This window comes from Lipophrys pholis, assembly GCF_963383615.2.
Source record: "Lipophrys pholis genome assembly, contig: SCAFFOLD_36, whole genome shotgun sequence".
Lineage (NCBI taxonomy): Eukaryota > Metazoa > Chordata > Actinopteri > Blenniiformes > Blenniidae > Lipophrys > Lipophrys pholis.
In genome coordinates, this window is record NW_028292098.1 from 96909 (window position 1) to 116772 (window position 19864).

The window sequence follows — 19864 nt, forward strand, 5'->3', positions numbered from 1 at the left end:
GAGGGGCAGTGTCCTGGTGAGAGAGGGACACATGCTGCTCAGGGCTTTTCCTCCTTGTCTTACATGAACTGATTCAGTTCAATAAAAACCACCAACACAGGGGATGTAGGTCAGTGGTAGAGCGCATGCTTAGCATGTATGAGGTCCTTGGTTCAATCCCCAGCATCTCCAAGCTTTATGTCTCACATCAACAGCAGCAAGTAGATTAATAGTGAGTTAGTGTCTCTTGATTGTGAGGAGACACAAGCCAAACAGGCTCTGACACATCTCATTCACAAGCATGAGACACTTTTCTGTCCCATTCTACAAACTTCTTCAAGTCTTCTTCACCATCGCTCTATATTCTTTATCATCTTTGACAGGTGGAGCCATCCAAAGTAGTAGTAGTTTCAAACCTTTATTCAAAGACTCAGTCTTCTGATTATTGAATGTCCACTTAGAGAAACCAACTCTTGGACAAATGAGCCACACCCTTCCAAGAAAAGCAGCTCCAGCAACCAGACACACAATCAAAGCTTTGATATTGAATGGTGAAGACAAGCTCCTCAGGAGTTTTCCTCCTTGTCTTTCATGAACTGATTCAGTTGATAACAATCTAAGAACTTCAATTTCACAAAATTCCTTTTTATACTTTGATTTGACGAGATTTCTTTCTTCACTTGAACTTTTTGAACAAAGTCCTATTTTCAACGTGATGTTCACTTTAATTGACTTGATTTTGACAGAAATCTCTTTAAAATCAAAATGAAGATGTAACTAGGTAGACCAGGTAGCTACAACACTGAGCAGGGAGCATCTCCATGACACTGATCTCCTTTGATATCCTTAGATCTCCTTTGATCTCCATGAGGTGCCTCTCTCATCTGCTGAATTGAATCCACAGGTGGTAATGAGACATTGATGGACTGTGCCGCTCTCTGATTATGTAACTAAAGTATTTCAGCATTTTCATCATTTTTATGTTCTGAAGAGTCCATTCTTTTACAGTTTGGGATTGTCTTACAGTTTGAGAGAGAGCATTGAGAAGAAGACAAACTGTCTGAGGTATCTTTCCATAAATGATTATGAAGTGTTGTTATTTCCAGTGTTGGACAGTGTATTCATTGTACTCCATGTACACCCACCAACGACCCCTTGTATACTAGAAATGACAACTCCAGGTACATTTGTGTGGTTTTAAGAGTGTTGATAGTCTTCCTGGGGAAAACAAGTCAAATCAGGCTGCCTGCACTTCACACAGTCTGTTCTCTTCATGCTGACTTTGTCCTCTTCTAAATGGGACTAAACTGCTCTGTTGTCCGTCTCCTGTTTCAGTCTCATGTCTTCACCATCAGGAGGACGAGTGTGTGTCCTCAGAAGCCTGGTTGTTTCCATTAATGAAGATCAATACACTCTCCTTCAGGAGGAGCTGCTAAGTTGATCACTGGATATTGTCCATGTAGCAGTGTTACCTGCCTCTTCTTCAAATGGAACTTTTATTCTGAAGAGTCTCCAGGAGAATGAAAAGTCCTTCAATGTTATTTTTAGTCTGGAGATACATGACACCCCAAAATATTTGAAGTTTTTCATACTTTTGTTCTTTGAAAGAGAAATAAATGTTGACATTTAGTTTAATGCATACAATATTTGTTACTTACAATGTAAAAAAAAAAAGTAAAGTTTCTAGGTACTTTGAATCAAGTTTAAATATCGCATGTTGGCCTGTTAGGTTTAAGAAAATAGAACTTTTTCAAGACTTTGTGATTTGCAGCTTGATCTTGATAACTCAATAGTTCATCTGTTCATCCTGACATTTCCATCAGAACAAGAGTGATGACTTGAGTTTGTACTGTAGGCAGATATACTGTGTGAGAATTAGGCCCTGAATATCCCAAAAGTAGTTTTTTTTCTAAATGTGTAAAGCTGTGTACTCACATTATTACAGGTGTTAGAGAAATCTTCTCTATCATCATTAATTCATGTGTTTGTAGACATTGTTGTGCTGCATAAATCCTATCTGCTGGTGGAGAAACACTGGGTGTAAGGACCATGTGTGTGTGTTCTTAGATAAACCGCTTAATCTGCTGGAACTGTCTGTGCAGACTGACGCCCGGGGGATAGAAATGCATTGGGAGTCACTCATGATTACTAGATCAGGAAACGCCTATGCTTGTGTGAACCAACTGTGTGAATAAAAGCTGCAGGGAGACTGAAGCTGGACGGAGATATTCAGGAAGCTGAGTGAGTCAGACTTCATCTCCCCTTGCAAGTCAAAACTGTATGATGTGTGTGTTGTTCTTCACTCATCCGTATATTTGTCAGACTGCTATCGAAGAGTATTTTTCTGACACCTTCCTGTGTCCTGCTGCCTGGGCTCTCAGTCAGCTGGGACTGAATCTTCTCTTGTAGGGCTTTTCCACTAAAAAGAACCAGGAGCTAGTTCGGGGCCGGTGCCAGAGCCAGTTCTTAAATGAGCACCACCAAAGAACCGGTTCTTTTTCCACCGTTAACGGAGCCAAGTGGGAGCCACGTCATTGCGTCACTCCAAAACATGATACGTCACTGATTTCAACAATTTGGCGCTGACAGCCTCATCCAGGAACCAGGAGACGGACTGTATTCATTGGTTTAGTCCGGGTCACTCCATCTAGTTTGGCCTGAACCTCTGATGCACCAAAGAGAAAGAAAACATTGAGTCTCTTCTTGTCTCTATTGGTGTTTTTTCACGTCCGTCTTATTTTAGTCCGGAGCCCCAGAGTGGACATAGAGGGGAAATAAATAATGCGTGTATGAGTTTGGGGCTTATTTTTCAACATTTGGGCGTTACATAGTGAATTTCTGCTCCTTTCACTTTATTTCTGGACGTGTCTGAATCAAAAGCTTCAACATCAGAGAGGAATGGAGGTTTACAGTGATAGAACGAAGCTCTAAAAACTGTTTCCACTGGTAACCTCTGTAAACACACTGATTAAAGCTCTTTCACATGAAGCCGTTTAAAGGCTCATTTTATGCCTATAAAATCCAAGCTTTCATTTACAGTGGTATGTAGTTTGTTTTTTAGTTGCTGATGAACCAAAAGTATTCATTATAAAGAAGTTCTGTGGGTTAGAAAATAATATTGGAGCGTCTCAGAACGCGAAATAAGACCTGGACGTGACATTAGTTATAATAATGTCACCATGAAAAGTGTGAAAAATAAATGACAATGGAAAACTGCTTCTAAATTATATCCGATGTAGCTGACTGACAGCGGAGGAGCACGGCAGTGCTCTCGAGAACCGCGGCTCCGCGAACGCGAATGAAATAATCCCGTTCCCTCGTGTTATTAACTTCAGGAAGCGACTTATTATATCGTTCCCACGCGTAGTTTAAATTTTTTTCTCTATAACCACACTGGGGCTCCGTGTTCGCTGGAGTTTTCAGAAAGCCGGTACAGTCTCGCTTCCGACTTTTAGGTAGCGATACCTCCAGAGATAACTCCGCCCCCAGCTGATGACACGTCGGGTCCCAGTCTAGCTCCGCTCTGGCCCAGCAACGAAGTGGGGCCAGCGTAGCACCAGTTTAGCCCCTGATTGGCCGGGGCTTTGGCAGTGGAAAGACAAAGAACTGGTGCTAAGTCTGGCCCTGGACCAGAACCACCACCTGGTTCTTTCCGGTGGAAAAGCCCCATTGGGGAGCCTGACAGAGCCAGCATGTAACATGGCCTGGTGATTGGCTCAGCAGCGATGGGGGCGGAGCCTCCTCTTTGTGTGCAGGAGGCTTGGAGGGACAGGTTGAAGCTTGTCCTGTGCTGCCAGTGAAGCAATGCCAGGTTGAAAGAGCTCCTGTGAGGCGTCTGCCTCCAGTTTTCTCTTCACAACAACATGTTGGATTCATGTTCATGTTTATTTAAAGACTTTTCAATTTGTGGGGAAAAGTTGCTTTCAGGCTCCCAGAATCAACCAATCCATCCACTGCCACTGCAGCACTGCAGGACACTTTACCTGCGGAACACCTGCAGCACTGCTGTGGGGTTTTGTGAGACGGAACTAAATCAGAGTGGTCTCTGGCACATGCCTGGACCACATGCTGAGCCACATGGTCCAGCCAGCGGCTCACAGGTTGATCCTCTGGACACTGCCCAGCTACTGAAGGAGGAAAATCTAGTGGTTCTGACAAACTCCCCACTCCACCCAGATGTGGAGGCTAAAAGCAGCTTCACATGGGGAATCAACCTGATGTGACCTGAGATGTCTGGTCCTAGGTGGAACTGCTTTCTTCTCTCTTGGCCTCTTTTCTTTCTTTACCTTCTCTTCCTGCTCCACATCATCTTCCTCTTCATCTGATTCTCCTTCACCCTCCTCATTCCACTCTTCCTCTCTCTCACTGCTCTCTCCCTCTGTTCACGTCCATCCTCCACCGCTGCTGCTGCTGCTAATGTAACAAGGGTTATGTGTTATTTAATTCCACTTGTTATGAATTGGGTTCAGAAATTATTTAAATGTCTCTATAGCGCCTCCCTTAGGAATTGTAGGTATATGCTGCTGCCAAGAGGCCAGCATTGTCAGTTCACCGGAGGCGTGCACGAGGTGGGTTGTTGCGCACAGTACAGCGTAGAAATACTTTATATTCATGTTCATTCTTGTTCATTATGTAATCGTGTGTGTATTGTATTTTACCGGAGTGTTGCTTTTCATGTGTTTGATGTGTGTCTCACTAGTTTAAATGTGTATCTGTGTTTAATTCACTCTGTGGGCTAGCTTGTTAGCCTCCGGTAATGAATGTATATTTCTGTTGTAGCGTGCTGCGTGTAAACGTCCATAGCGAGCCGTGAACCTGACCAGCACTTGTTTCATATCCAGGTACATATGTTCATTATTATTTGTGTGGCATTGTGTGGCATAATATCAGCATGGTCAGTTCACCGGAGGCGTGCACGAGCGTGCTGTGTGTCAACGTCCATAGCGAGCCGTGAACCTGACCAGCAATTCTTGTTTCATATCCAGGCAATAAACGTCGACACAAAGACGGTTCCAGCCTCCCGTCTCATTAAATAATAAAACACAACGTAGAGTCGAGGAGTACTTGAGCCAGCCACCGGCAGAAAGTGTGGTTGTGCATGGTTACACACACTGCTGGACGGGACTTGGTGATTGTGAAAAACAAACTTATTTTCATATTAAGGATATTTTCTTCATTTATTTATTTTGTTTTATGGACATGGAGAACATTGTAGCAGAATTCTGCAGTTTTATGTTACTTTAGTGGATCAAAGGGTAAATTGGAACTTATTAAGTTCAAATAAGCTGGAACTTTTACGGACTTTTACTTCAATTTAAAGCCATGTAATGTGAGATATAAGTTACCTAAGCATATTATCACGTTCATACACCAGGCCTTTTAAGGTTGGACCAGGAAAATTCTGACATTCGGTCAGAATTTGGACTCCAGGTTCAGGAAACCCGATGGCGAGCCTCCTGAGGAACCATTGAACTGTGTGAGTCCTGAAACGCAAACCCCCTTTTACTGGAGGTTCTGTGGGTTCATCAAAAACTGCTATTTCTCCACACTCCTCTGCAACCTGCAGCTCTGGGAAACACAGGATTCATGCATGAAGGAAAAGAGACATTTGATTGTTCAGTCGTTTGCTGAATTAGTTTGAGTTGTGATTTTCCTATTTTTTTTACTTTTTTCAACCATACATGAAATGCAAAATGGTGTTAAATGAACTATGGTTGTGATTTCTGTGCAAAGCTGAAATGGTTAATAATTGAAAATAACCTTAATCAACTGGAATTAGAATTTTGGAACTAAAGAAATTAACTAAAACTAAACCATGAGTTAACTCGAATAAAAAAAGTGGAAAGACAAACCTTAAATTTAAATAACCTAATCCAAGTGTAACTATTATCTCAAAGCCTAAAGGGCTATTCCTCCAAAAAAAAAAAAAAGGGAATTGGAACTTGTTCATTGTATGTCAACTGTCTGTTAATTACATGTCAACTGTTTCTGTTTTAATTTTATAAACTTAAGCCGGCAAAAATTAAAATTATTCTCTGGACTGTGGTCTTTGAAGTATGTGGTACTCATTACTGCTCCAGTAGTCGAACCTAGCACTGACCCTAGTACTGATTTAGGCACTGTAATGACTCCAGAAGTGTTACATGGAGCTTTAATATAAAGTCTGACACTTTATTTGGAGGAAGAAGTTTTTTCTTCTCACAGGGCTGATATGGAATATCTTAAGGCCTCTTAAGGTTTCTGACTTATTAATACAGAGCCATCCTTGTGTGATCTTATCTGTGGAATGCACAGATGGGTCCTGGTCTCCTCTCACTCCTGTGTGCCCTCTGCCCTATATGATGCTCTATTGTCAGCCTGGGGTCACTCTATCAGTGATTAGTGGACTCTGGTGACTCTAGAGGAGCTGCTGTGGTGTCTATCCTACTGTTTCTAAATGTTTGGCTGACACCGAACCCAGACCTTGGGGAGAGGAGATGAGGAGAGAAGAGCTTTAAGTAAGGAGCAGGAGGTGAGACAATGATGTGTCCACATGTTCATGGAGAATGGAATTCCTGCTGCAGCTTTGAAGAAACACCCTTTGCATCAAGTCACTGTCTGTCTTCATTCATCCCTCTGAAACTGCTCATCACCGGGGAAGCAAGGAAAATATTCTTTACAGATTCAAAGGTTCAAGGTGAATTAGATTCTTAGTAATACTGCATTACTCCACACATGCTTTTAAGTATCGTTGCCTTTTTCCACACGTACTTTTAATCCCCCAACCCACTGAGAAGCAGAACCCAGCGGGTAAAACACAACAGGTTGCTACTATCAGGGTTTATCTACTCTGATCTCCCTTGCAGAACTTTTCATTGATCACTGTTGTAATTAGAGACGGGAAGATCAGAAACAGCTTTTATACTATTATACTAAATGTTTACATCCTCATCGCTCTAATGAGCCTCCAAGAAAGTCCAGTCCAGTCCGACTGTCGTATGGCTCCTGCAGGACTTGCCAGATCGATCTCCCTTACAGGGTTCTTACCTTTCTCTCTCTGCTCAGGTTCTGAACCTTATTGTGTTGGAATTAGGGAGGGGAATTCAGAAACACAGCAGTCACATCCACACTGTGTTCCCTGATGTGTTTAAGTCCCCGCCACCCTGATGTGTCCACTGAGAAAAACCACTGGGAAGCAGTTCACTGAGGCTGGAGTCCTACTTTCTGTGTGTTAATAAGAGGAAGTGAATGTGTCTGTCTGTGGGTCCTGTGTCTGGACTGTAAGACAAGATTCATAAAAGAGACTAAATGGCTGAAAGGACTAAGAATAAGACGTTTAAACACCCAAAACACCGACAAATGAAGAAATAAAACTCAAGCAAACAAGCAAATCAAAACCGTTTAAACAGCTGTACTGAATGATTCACTGGAAAAAGCAATTGAGTCAAATAAATGTCAGAAAATGTTTAAAATGCCTAAAAAGTTCTAAAAAGAGACACAATTTCTAAGGTCGGGAGAGTCAGAATGTCTAAAATGACTGAAAGTGGAAAACAGCCAAGACAGGAGCGGCCCAAAGAGGAAACAAAAGGGAAGTAGATCAAATAAAAAGAGGAAATAAAACAACCAAGAATCAAATCAGATTAAATGAATGAATGAATCACATGAAAAATAGCAAAAAGGAATAGAAACAATGAAAGACGTGCAACAGTCTGCAGGTAAACTCTACAGCCTGGACGTGTAATACCACTCCTATCCTACAGTGTCACTGTTCTACTGTCGACTCCCGACTGGAGCAGAGAAGAAGAACACACACACCCTCCCCTCCCCTCCCCCGCTCCTCCTCCATTTCACAAGTCACAATGAAATCTTACTGTGCTCTTTGCTTGTGTGTATTTGTGGATGAGTTTTTTGTGTGTATGTTTGTACGCTGTTTATTTATGTGTATGTATGCTCTTTCTTTGTGTGTGTGTGTGTGTGTGTGTGTGTTCTTTATTTGCGGAACGAGGATGAGGAAGTGGCGTGTCTCTAGACAAGAGCTCACAGGAAGTGTGTGGGCGCGCTGCTTTTGTGCAACAGCAGCATGTTTCCAATAAAAGCCCCTCCCACCCCGACCCCATGTGCTCTCTCTCTCTCTCTCATGGGAATCTAGTTTGTTAATTTGAATGAGAACTGAAACACAAGGTTGTTCTATAAAACATCAAATATTAAGTGAAACCTCCAGACAGAGACGAGGGGATGAATTACTGTGGCCGTGAGGTTTCCTTCTCTCATCTTAATTCTCATCCAGCCAGTCGCTCTGAGGGAGTTCAACCCAAACAATAACAAAGTCATCAATGACTCTAAATAATCCTTCTGTTTTCCAAGAAGTGCTCTCTTCAACGCAATGAGAGTTCCTCTGTGATTCTATGAGGTTCTCCAGATTGCCTCCTTACCTCCCCACCCACTCACACAGTCACAGACTGGGTTAGGTTTCAGGTGGGGTAAGGTGGAGTCAATGGATGCCAGACACCGCTGTGGAACCAACAACTCATTGATTTAGCCAAAACAGAAAGTCAAAGAACAAAAGAACTCTAAATCCTGTCTAAAAGATTGCCTCTATCTCTAAAAAGTCTTTCTCTTCTCTCACAATCTGTGAACCTCTCAATCTTCTAGAATGGGCTGGTCATTATCCAAGAGATCTGATTGGTCAGGAGGCGGAGCTTCAATGCTCTTTGGTCTCTGATCCAGAACATAACCTGCTCCGGAGCAGGTTAGAGGTTCAGAAAGTTCCCACAGTGAGTTACCAGGTAAGAAGTGAACCAGCGTGGCAGTACAGAAACTCAGAGTTACGCTGAAGTTACGTCCATAAGAGAAGATCCTGATTCCTGGTCCAGGACTCTGGTTAATCCACCAGGAAGGTCCAATCAGCTCAAGTGTAACATTCTGTGTTAGTTTGAAATCACCATGAAATAATTCCCTCAAGACTCTCAGATGCTGGACTCTCAGACTCTCGGACTCTCGGACTCTGGACTCTGGACTCTGGATTCTCAGACTCTCAGACTCTCAGACTCTCAGACTCTCAGACTCTGGACTCTGGACTCTGGACTCTGAGACTCTGAGACTCTGAGACTCTGAGACTCTGAGTCTCTGAGTCTCTGAGAATCTCAGACTCTGGACTCTGGATTCTCAGACTCTCAGACTCTCAGACTCTGGACTCTCTCAGACTCTCAGACTCTCAGACTCTCAGACTCTCAGAATCAACATTCTGTTATCTGCAGGCGTCTTGGACTCTAAATCACAGAGGCTATGTTCTCATGACTGGTGTGTATTTGTGACAGCCACGTCAGATTCAAATGTTTTTACAATAGTTTAACAATATTGTCTTGTTTTCATCAAACCACATATTTCAAGTAATTTAAACAGTTTGTGGTTTGTACCGTTTATATTGATGATTGTGTTTGAATGAGACACATTCTTGTGTTCTTATAATGGTGATTTCTGTGCCTAGAGGAGCTCATATTTCATCACTTCCCCTCTGAAACATTTCTGCTCTTCCTGAGTAGAACGGAGGAAACACGTGATTTATGTGAAAACAACTCCCCCACTGGGCCCCACATGCTGCTTCCTCCTCTAGGTGTGTCAGAGGAGGACAGAGAACGTCGAGGTTGTTAGACATCAGAGACAGACTGAGACAGACAAAGACGGACGAAGAGCAGCTTCTTCTCTCCACAAGTTTCCTCACACGTGGAAAAGTGTCTGTAAGAAGAAGAGAAGAGAGTTCAGGTGAGAATCTGTCAGCTCTTTAGAAGCTTCCACAACGGAGCAAAAGACTTTCTAACTTTTCTTTTTCTCTTTCATTCACACCATCACAAACCTCTGACAGCTGCTTTCTTCTTCTTCACCTGTTGGACAAACATTTCATCCTCCATTTAACTCCTTTCTTCACTTCTTTTCTTCTCCAGGGAGAAACTCTGAAAACATTCAGCAGTGGGCGGGGCTTCAGCCCTCCTTCACTCTGATTGGCTCATGTTTGCGTTAGTCTAAAACATTCAAACACACACACACACTCACACACACACACACACACACACACACACACACGACTCAATCATCTCATTATTTATCATCCAGACGCTTCATGTTTTCCCTGAAACCTCCAACTGACATTAATCCTATTGATTGTTGTATTTTTCATGTTTCTATATTTTCTTCTCTCATCTTATTTCCTCTGTTTGTTCATTATTTATGCTTCATGTTTTTCTTCTTTCTCTGTTTTGTCTCGGCGTGTGTGTGTGTGTGTGTGTGTGTGTGTGTGTGTGTGTGTGTGTGTGTGTGTGTGTGTGTGTGTGTGTGTGTGTGTGTGTGTGTGTGTGTGTTGAGCAGGTTGGTGTGTTTCTCTCTGTCTGACTCAACATGTGGGACGTGGATGAAGAAGACCCACCAGAGTGTGTGGACAGGTAAGAGACGTCCCCCCCTCCTGCATTCAGTCAAACAGCAAACAGAAGAATGGACACTAAATGTAAACTCCATAGAAAGATGAAATGTAGTAAAAGTGGCTCTGCTGTATTGACTCGTCTCAAGGCTCAGTGATTTCAAGTCATCCAAAGTGAGCTGAAGTGATTTCAACAGGCAGCAGAAAAAGAGCTGCAGTAAAGGACATGAGGTGCAGAGACATTCCACCGTCCCCATGATCAGTCCCAATGTGATCATGAAAGACACAAGGACAAGCAGTGGAAAGGACAAAGACTAGAAGATCATGTGTTGTCTTTCAGGTCAGAGTTTCTAACTCCTCTTAACCTGATCCAAGGTCAGAGCAGTGTCACCTTTCCAACAGGGAGTTTAAAGGAAGTGGACGTCTCCACATGACACTGAAGTCCAAACGTCCCACATCACTAACTTACAGTTTGGTCCACAAAGATTTGTCCAGAGACAAAGTTTGTCTCATTTTGTTCTGTATATTACCACAGGAAATAGAAATGAAACCCTCCAGACTTCAGCTTTAATTCAGTGGCTTCAGCTAAAACATCCCATAACAATGTGAGGAACTAAAGGATTTGAACACAATCCCTTCATGTCAGAGGCTCAAAAGTCCCTGAACCAATGAAATAAGAGAGAATCAATCCTTCATCTCTCACACTTGTTGAAAAGCCTTTGCAGGCAATGACTGGCTGAAGTTGTGAACTCATGACGTCATCAGGCGCTCGCTGGGTTTCCTCTATTTTAATGCTCTTCCAGGCTTCACCGCAGAGCCGCTCCCTTGATGTTGCTTTGTGGGCCTTTCTAATCCAAGTTTAATCTGTAAGAGGAGAAATTCAGGTTCTATTGGATTGAGATCTGGTGACTGACTGGGCCTTTCTAATCCAAGTTTAATCTGTAAGAGGTGAAATTCAGAATACAGATTATTGTGGGAAAAGTCAGAGTCCAGATCAGATGCTTCTACTTTTCCAGAAACTTTGAAACAAAAGGCAGATTGGAAATGACATGAAGCTTATTGAAGTTCTTTCATCAAACATATTTTTACTGATCAATTCCTGAAAACTTTTCCAGAAGAAAATAACATTAAAGTTCTTTTGTTGAAAACAGGAAATGAAATGATGAGAACCAAGTGTGATCTGGTGATCTAATACAATATTTAGACTGTGTGTGTGTGTGTGTGTGTGTGTGTGTGTGTGTGTGTGTGTGTGTGTGTGTGTGTGTGTGTGTGTGTGTGTGTGTGTGTGTGTGTGTGTGTGTGTGTGTGTGTGTGTGTGTGTGTGTGTGTGTGTGTGTGTAGAAGTGAGAAGCTCAGACACACAGCAGGGTCTTCAGTATCCAGCAGCTTGTCTATGAAGAGTGACCGGTCCAAACATCTTCCACCACTCTTCAGTGCTGAACCTGGACCTTCAGACACAAAGTAAGAAACTCTTTCTTTTCTTTTCTTTCCTCAAAACCAGAGTGAGAGAAGTTGTGCTCACTCTAAGATTCATTTCCAGTATTTTAGTACAAGAGTCCAAACTGCAAACTGAGCAGCAAAGTCTGATCCTACACTCTTTCAAAGGTCCTATTTTGATGATGAATCTGCTGGTTTCAAAGTTTGAAGACAAGATTTGAAAGTTGTCAGTGATTGGATGATTTGGATGTTGGTTGAGAAGAAGTTCCAGAGTTGCTGGCTGAAGGCTCTGGACCTCCTGATGTTCATCCAGGCTGGAGGTCAGTGAGGCTGAGAGAGGAGGTCAGAGAAGTACTGTGGACGTTGGTGAGACGTGAAGGAGGAGGGTGAGGGACAGAGGAGATCAATGAGGTACAGAGGGAGGAGCTTCATCAGGAACTTGAATGTCTGGAAAAGAATTGTGAAGTGAAGCTGTTGAACTGAAGTCAGTGGAGTTTCTGGAGAAGCAGTGTCATGTGAAGGATGGAAGGTGTTCTGAAGATGATTCATACAGAATAATTTGACAGCAGATGGAGTTTCTGGAGGATTTGAGAGGGAGAGCAGAGAGAAGGAAACAGATGGAGGTGACCAGGGTGTGGAGCAGTGTGGAGATGCTGCTGGGTGAGAGGGAGGAGCAACAGTGCTTGATGTTACCAGGGTGGAAATATGCTGACTCAGTCATTCTATCGATGTGGGTTGGAAATAACAGAGTGCTGTCGAGGAAGACACCCAGACTCCTCACCCTGACTGGAGGGGAACCAGAGGAGCTGTCCATGATGGAGGACAAACTAGGACCTTTAATGGACCTGAATCATATGAGGAGAACTTCTTTATCACTGCTGAGTTTGATCAATTTGAAGAAGAACCAGGACTTGATGTCCTGTAGATAGTCACTGATGGAGGTGGGTGGGAGGGTGAAGTTGGTTTGGTGGAGACGTAGAGCTGAGTGTCGTCTGCATAGCAAAGAAACTTCATCATGTATTTATGAGAAATATGGACAAGTAGAGGAGATGGACAATGAAGAAGGTGGGACAAAGTACAGAGCCCTGAGGAACACCAGAGGAGAGGGGGATGGGGGGGATGGAAAAGATTTGAACTGAAGGATTTTTAACTTTAAAGTTATTCTACCAGAATCCATTTGGGAAACATGAAACATGTAGGATCTAGTTTCAGTTGTTGATGTTGATCTCTGATACATTAATACCTTTCTGAATGGAATTCATCATGACACTCACACAAACACATCATTCCAGCATTTAAATTTAAAGGAACATACCAGTGTGTTGACCTCTTGCTGATTAATGATCAGTTTCACAACATTTAAGAATATTCTGGAGGTTCTAATCCTCTTTCTCTGAGAAAGTCCAGTCTTTTATTTTGGGCTGAATCGGTCCAATCTTCATCATTTTGCTTCAGCTTCTGCGACGCCATCTTTGATATCCCAGAAACCCTTGTGGCAGATTTCCCAAGATGATGTCAGTTAGGAAACATCAACACAGTTTGATGTTTGGTTTGTAAACATCAACTTTGGTGGATCGATTTGGGAAACTGCAGGTTGGAAATGAGTCCAAATGAGTGTTGATGGTCTTGTTTTGGTGTTTTGGTTTATTCTCTCTGCAGAAGGGAGATGTTTTATGGGAAGTACATTTTGAAGATTGTTTTTCTGGTAGAGTAACTTCAAATGTGGAACTACAGTTTATAACTATTAAATATCCTCACAGTATTTTCACAAAGTCTGACTTAGAGAATCAAAGTCTCAGTTCTTCCATGTATCTTCCATTGTTCCAGTCAGTCTGTTCCTGATGTTGTGTTTGTTTTTAGCTCTGACTCTGGGTTTCCATCCAGCTGTGTGTCCATGAAGAGTGACTGCTCTAAGGACCAACCCTTACACTTTAAATGTGGAGCAGGAAGTGGTGATGAGGGGTGAGAATCAGTGTTTGTCTCAGGATTCCTCATCACACCACACAGCAGCTTTAACAAAGTCAACATGTTTCTGCAGCGTGAGCCAGCAGAGCTCCCAGCTTCTCCCTGGTGGCTCCGCCCCTCAGCATCAAAGACATCTGGACTCCACATTTATGGTGAGAACACGTCTCCATTCAACACTTTACTGTCACATCATGACACAGAAGAAGCTGCTGTGACTTCCAGCTGAAACATGAAACAGACACTCAGCTTATTAGATCCATTCAGGTCCAAAGTGAAACAGTCCAACCTTCATCCAGCTTCCAGGCTTCACTGATGCTTGAAGCTGCTTCTGCTGGAGATCCCACATGAAGTGTGATTTGGCTTCACATGTTGTCCATCCTGCTCTCTGCACTGGATTTACACTCACATCTCAATCTGGCTTCAGTTTCAGCTCAAAGTCAACTCCAGATGTTTCTCTGTTCCAGCTGCTGGAGGACAACATGGTGACTTTCATGAAGAAGGAGCTGAAGAAGATGAAGAAGCTCCTGAGTCCAGATTACCCAGCATGCTCAGAGAGTGAGTGGGAGGATGAGGATGAAGAGCAGAGGAGCAGCAGAGAGTCATTTCTGAGGATCACCCTGGACTTCCTGAGGAGGCTGAAGCAGGAGGAGCTGGCTGAGCGTCTGTGGAGCAGTAAGAGGATTTGATCTCTGTCAAACCCAGAATGATATTTTACCAGCTCTCCATTTAAAGGGTCCGGATCCCGAGCCCCCACTGTGGTTAAACAGACAGAGGACAATCTTCCCGGTGTCTGTTTAAGCTGGCAGGCGAGGAGATTAGCTCTGAATACTCAGTCTTCATCCCAGGGTCATCCCTCTCTTCATCTGGATATGCCACCCAGCACAGCAGCTCAGCTGATAGGCCGACGTAGCAGACACCCTGGTTCACTACTGCTTTCCTCTGGGTTCCACCAGCACTTGTTAGGTTTCAGAGAAATTCTTTAGTGACCTGGCGTAGGTCTCAAGGACATGGTTTTATTAACTCTAACTCTGCTGGAGTACCCTGTAAGAGTCTTTGGATCTGATTGAGGAGAAACATCTCCACTAACACACTGTCATCTTCACATTCAATGTCAAACACACTCAACTCATTCCTGCTTTCTTCTTTTCAGGAACTTCTGCTGGAGTCTGCCAACAGAAGGTGAAATGTGCCCTGAAGGAGAGGTTCCAGGTTGTGTTTGAGGGGCTCTCTAAAGCAGGAGAGTCCACCCTCCTGAAGCAGATCTACACAGAGCTCCACATCACAGAGGGAGGGACTGCAGAGGTCAATGAGGAACATGAGGTCAGACAGATTGAAACAGCATCCAGGAGAACAGCCAGAGCAGAAAGCAGCATCAGACCAGGAGACCTCTTTAAAGCCTCACCTGGAAGATCTCCACCAATCAGAACAGTGCTGACAAAGGGAGTGGCTGGCATTGGGAAAACAGTCCTGACACAGAAGTTCACTCTGGACTGGGCTGAAGACCAAAGCAACCAGGACGTCCACTTCACATTTCCATTCACCTTCAGAGAGCTGAATGTGCTGAAGGAGAAGAAGTTCAGCTTGGTGGGACTTGTTCATCACTTCTTCACTCCAACCAAAGAAGCAGGACTCTGCAGCTTTGAAGACCTCCAGGTGGTCTTCATCTTTGACGGTCTGGATGAGTGTCGACTCCCTCTGGACTTCCAGCACCCTGAGATCCTGACTGATGTTACAGAGTCCACCTCAGTGGATGTGCTGCTGACAAACCTCATCAGGGGGAACCTGCTTCCCTCTGCTCGCCTCTGGATCACCACACGACCTGCAGCAGCCAATCACATCCCTCCTGACTGTGTCGGCATGGTGACGGAGGTCCGAGGGTTCACTGACCCACAGAAGGAGGAGTACTTCAGGAGGAGGTTCAGAGAGGAGCAGCAGGCCAGCAGGATCATCTCCCACATCAAGACCTCACGAAGCCTCCACATCATGTGCCACATCCCAGTCTTCTGCTGGATCACTGCTACAGTTCTGGAGGAGGTGTTGAAGAGCAGAGAGGGAGGAGAGCTGCCCAAGACCATGACCCAGATGTACATCCACCACCTGGTGGTCCAGGCCAAAGTCAAGAAGGTCAAGTATGATGGAGGAGCTGCCACAGATCCACACTGGAGTCCAGAGAGCAGGGAGATGGTGGAGTCTCTGGGAAAACTGGCTTTTGATGAGCTGCAGAAAGGAAATCTGATCTTCTATGACTCCGACCTGACAGAGTCTGGCCTGGATCCCAGAGCAGCCTCACTGTACTCTGGAATGTTCACACAGGTCTTTAAAGAGGAGCAAGGCCTGTACCAGGACAAGGTCTTCTGCTTCATCCATCTGAGCCTTCAGGAGTTTCTGGCTGCTCTTCATGTCCATCAGACCTTCATCAGCTCTGGAATCAACCTCCTGGATGAACAACAACAAACCTCCCGGAGGTCAAAAGTGTTGAAGAAGAAAGTTAATCTCCACCATCTCCATCAGATAGCAGTGGACGAGGCCTTGAAGAGTCCAAATGGACACCTGGACTTGTTCCTCCGCTTCCTCCTGGGTCTTTCACTGCAGACCAATCAGAGTCTCCTCCGAGGTCTGCTGACACAGACAGGAAGTAGCTCACAGACCAATCAGAAAACAGTCCAGTACATCAAGGAGAAGCTGAGTGAGAATCTGTCTGCAGAGAGAAGCATCAATCTGTTCCACTGTCTGAATGAACTGAACGATGGTTCTCTGGTGGAGGAGATCCAACAGTCCCTGAGATCAGGACGTCTCTCCACTGATAGACTGTCTCCTGCTCAGTGGTCAGCTCTGGTCTTCATCTTACTGTCATCAGAAGAAGATCTGAAGGAGTTTGACCTGAGGAAATACTCTGCTTCAGAGGAGGCTCTTCTGAAGCTGCTGCCAGTGGTCAAAGCCTCCAACAAAGCTGTGTACGTGGGTCATGAACAAATATGTAGAACTGAGTCCATGACAAACATTGAACTGGTTTTCATTGTTGCTTCTTCTTCAGGTTGAGCAGATGTGGTCTGTCAGAGAGAAGCTGTGGAGCTCTGTCCTCAGTCCTCAGCTCACAGTCCTCCAGTCTGACACATCTGGACCTGAGTGACAACAACCTGCAGGATTCAGGAGTGAAGCGGCTGTCGGCTGGACTGGAGAGTCCTCACTGTAAACTGGAAGCTCTCAGGTTCTGACATTATTGATCATTAATATCCACCACTCTCTGTTCTCCTGCTCACATCTCTAGAACATCAGTAAAACATCTCAGTAGAACACTGCAGCCTCTTGATATTTCCTCCTCTATTAATCAGGAAGTAAAACTACAAAGTAAAGTTCCCAGTGTAAGTTCAGGTGGAGAGCAGCAGCTTTACTTCCTCCACTCACTGTGTTTGTGATGCTCCATGTCACAGAGTTCTGCCTCAGACTCTGACACCGACACGACTACGAGCAAGAACACCACACATGAGACAAGCACAGCAGCAGCAGGACACTCACTTCAGGTGTGCTCCTGTGGCTGGATGAAAATATCATCACTTAGGAGGCTGAGGATCCACCAAGGAAAGAGAGGAGGATGAGAGAGCAGAGGCAAGAGTGAATGAAATGTCGACCTCTTCTATGTCAGAAACACTGAAATTCTACATCTTCTATGATTAATTGTGTTAATTGTTTTTAATTTAAGTATTAATTAAATTCTAAATTAATAGTTTAGTCTATCTTGATGAGACTGATATAAATTGGCATCATTTCCTGTTAAACAGGTGGTGCCCCGAGGTTTTCTGATGCACATCAGATTCCATTTTTTGTTCATGATCCATGACTCTTTGATCAATACTAATCAGTGTTGACACAGTTACCTTGAAAAAGTAATCTAATTACTGATTACTAGTTATTTTATTGATTACTATTTTTTAAATGTAACTAAGTTAGATTACAGATTTATTAACAGCTGCCGACAACACCCCATCCTCTGAACATAGAAATTACAACCGGTTTTGCCAAAAGCTCTGCTGACCACTGCCTCCTGCACCTGCTGATACATATTTAACCTTTGACCTTCATTCTTTGTTGTATTTATATCTGACTCACTCTTTTATTATCAGATTGTTACTATTGCAGCTAGTTATTTACGTGGTGATGTAGTTGTAGTCTGTTGTTGCACTATTTATCTATTTATCTATTTATCTATTTATCTATTTATCTATTTATCTGTTTATCTATTTATCTATTTATATAATTATATATTTGCACTCTGCGCTATTCAACCTTTTAATTACCCCCCTCGGGGACAAATAAAGTCTTTCATTGATCGATTGATTGATGAAAAAGAAAAAAATACAAAAAGAGTTCAACATCTCTGCAGTTCTTGTAGCAATGATATAGTTTAGTGTTGACATTTCTTGGTTCCAATTATTTTGTGTCACCTGAACGCACCGTTAGATCGAGTTGCTCTGTGATTGGCTGAGAGTGGAGAAGGGGGCGGGTCAGGTCAGACTACATGCTCTGTGTGTGTCTGTAAAGGCCTCTTCATCCTCCATAAGAACAAGATGAAAGTTCAGCAGTTCAGGTCCTGCTGAACAAAATGACCTAATTTCCTTCTTCCAGCTTCTTCTGGTCGAAGAAATTAGTTTTGGCTTTTCCAACCTCCCTGGCTGAACCATGTGGGAGCTGCTCTGCTGAAACTTCTGCTCTGCCGTGTGCTGCTCATGCGTGTTCCAGTATGCTCATGACTATCAGTCATATTTTAATCATATTTAGCTCGAAACATCGCTACTGTACGAGCGCCACAGCTCGTTAAAATGTTGGAGTGCAGGCTTACATGATGCACCTGAACGCATCACGAACAGCTGTCAGCTCCTGCAGTTAAAACCGGACCAACAACTCTCTTTTATTGCTGAAACAGTTCAGAGGAATGTATTTCTGAAAGCCCTGGAGGCAGGAAATAAACTGTGCAGTTTGAAAGTTTATAAGCCGCATCACAGACGTGAGGCTGCTGCGAGGGGGCGTGGCCTGCTGCGGGGGGCGTGGTCTGTTGTGAGGGGGCGTGGCCTGAGAGTTCAGCAGCTTCTTATCGGAGTATGACCTGTCCTGCAGAAAAAGCTTTTTTTTCAGCATCTGGCTGACGTCACTGCTGAACTTTCTTTTTGTTCTTCTGGGTTGAAAAAGGGAGCATGCAGGAGCCTGAACTATGTCAATGTAGAGCAGTTCTCTGGAGGCTCCATCCAGAGGGGTGTTGAAGAGTCCTTTAGTTTGGAGGAGAGAACGAGCAGCCGCTTCTGTTTAATAATGAAGAGTCTTTGTAGAGAAGAAACTCATCCTGCTGGACGCCACAATAGTAATGCTACAATAGTAATGCTACAATAGTAATGCCACAATAGTAATGCCACAATAGTAATGCTACAATACTAATGCCACAATAGTAATGCTACAATACTAATGCTACAATACTAATGCTACAATACTAATGCTACAATAGTAATGCTACAATACTAATGCCACAATAGTAATGCCACAATAGTAATGCTACAATACTAATGCCACAATAGTAATGCCACAATAGTAATGCCACAATAGTAATGCCACAATAGTAATGCTAAAATAGATATACCAATGGTAATGCTACAATAGTAATGCTACAATAGTAATGCCACAAAAGTAATGCTACAATACTAATGCTACAATACTAATGCTAAAATAGTTATATACCAATGGTAATGCTACAATAGTTATGCTACAATAGTAATGCTACAATAGTAACACTACAATAGTTATGCTACAATACTAATGCTACAATAGTTATGCTACAATAGTAATGCTACAGTAGTAATGCTACAGTAGTAATGCTACAGTAGTACCGCTACAATAGTAATGCTACAATAGTAATGCTACAATAGTAATGCCACAATAGTAATGCTACAATAGTAATGCTACAATACTAATGCTACAATAGTAATGCTACAATAGTAATGCTACAATAGTAATGCCACAATAGTAATGCTACAATACTAATGCTACAATACTAATGCTACAATAGTAATGCTACAATACTAATGCTACAATACTAATGCCACAATA

The 19864-nt window shown here is 43.3% G+C and overlaps 1 protein-coding gene across 20 annotated transcripts in view; it reads left to right on the top strand.

Annotated features, from left to right (window-relative positions):
- Positions 1–19864, top strand: part of LOC308128180 (NACHT, LRR and PYD domains-containing protein 3-like) — a 182330-nt gene that overhangs the window by 35986 nt on the left and 126480 nt on the right. For 3 of the 20 annotated variants that reach the window (XM_080493874.1, XM_080493876.1, XM_080493878.1), the window contains exons 1-8: positions 9567–9720; positions 10321–10394; positions 11711–11830; positions 13667–13768; positions 13845–13923; positions 14236–14443; positions 14922–16725; positions 16806–16979. The exons of 16 other annotated variants lie outside the window; for them this stretch is intronic. In XM_080493874.1, coding sequence (XP_080350000.1) covers positions 10351–10394; positions 11711–11830; positions 13667–13768; positions 13845–13923; positions 14236–14443; positions 14922–16725; positions 16806–16979 — 2531 coding nt within the window. In that variant the 5' untranslated portion in view covers positions 9567–9720; positions 10321–10350. Of the gene's footprint in view, positions 1–9566; positions 9721–10320; positions 10710–11710; positions 11831–13666; positions 13769–13844; positions 13924–14235; positions 14444–14921; positions 16726–16805; positions 16980–19864 lie in introns of those variants that run through there. One more of the 20 variants, XM_080493875.1, reaches the window with a different exon arrangement.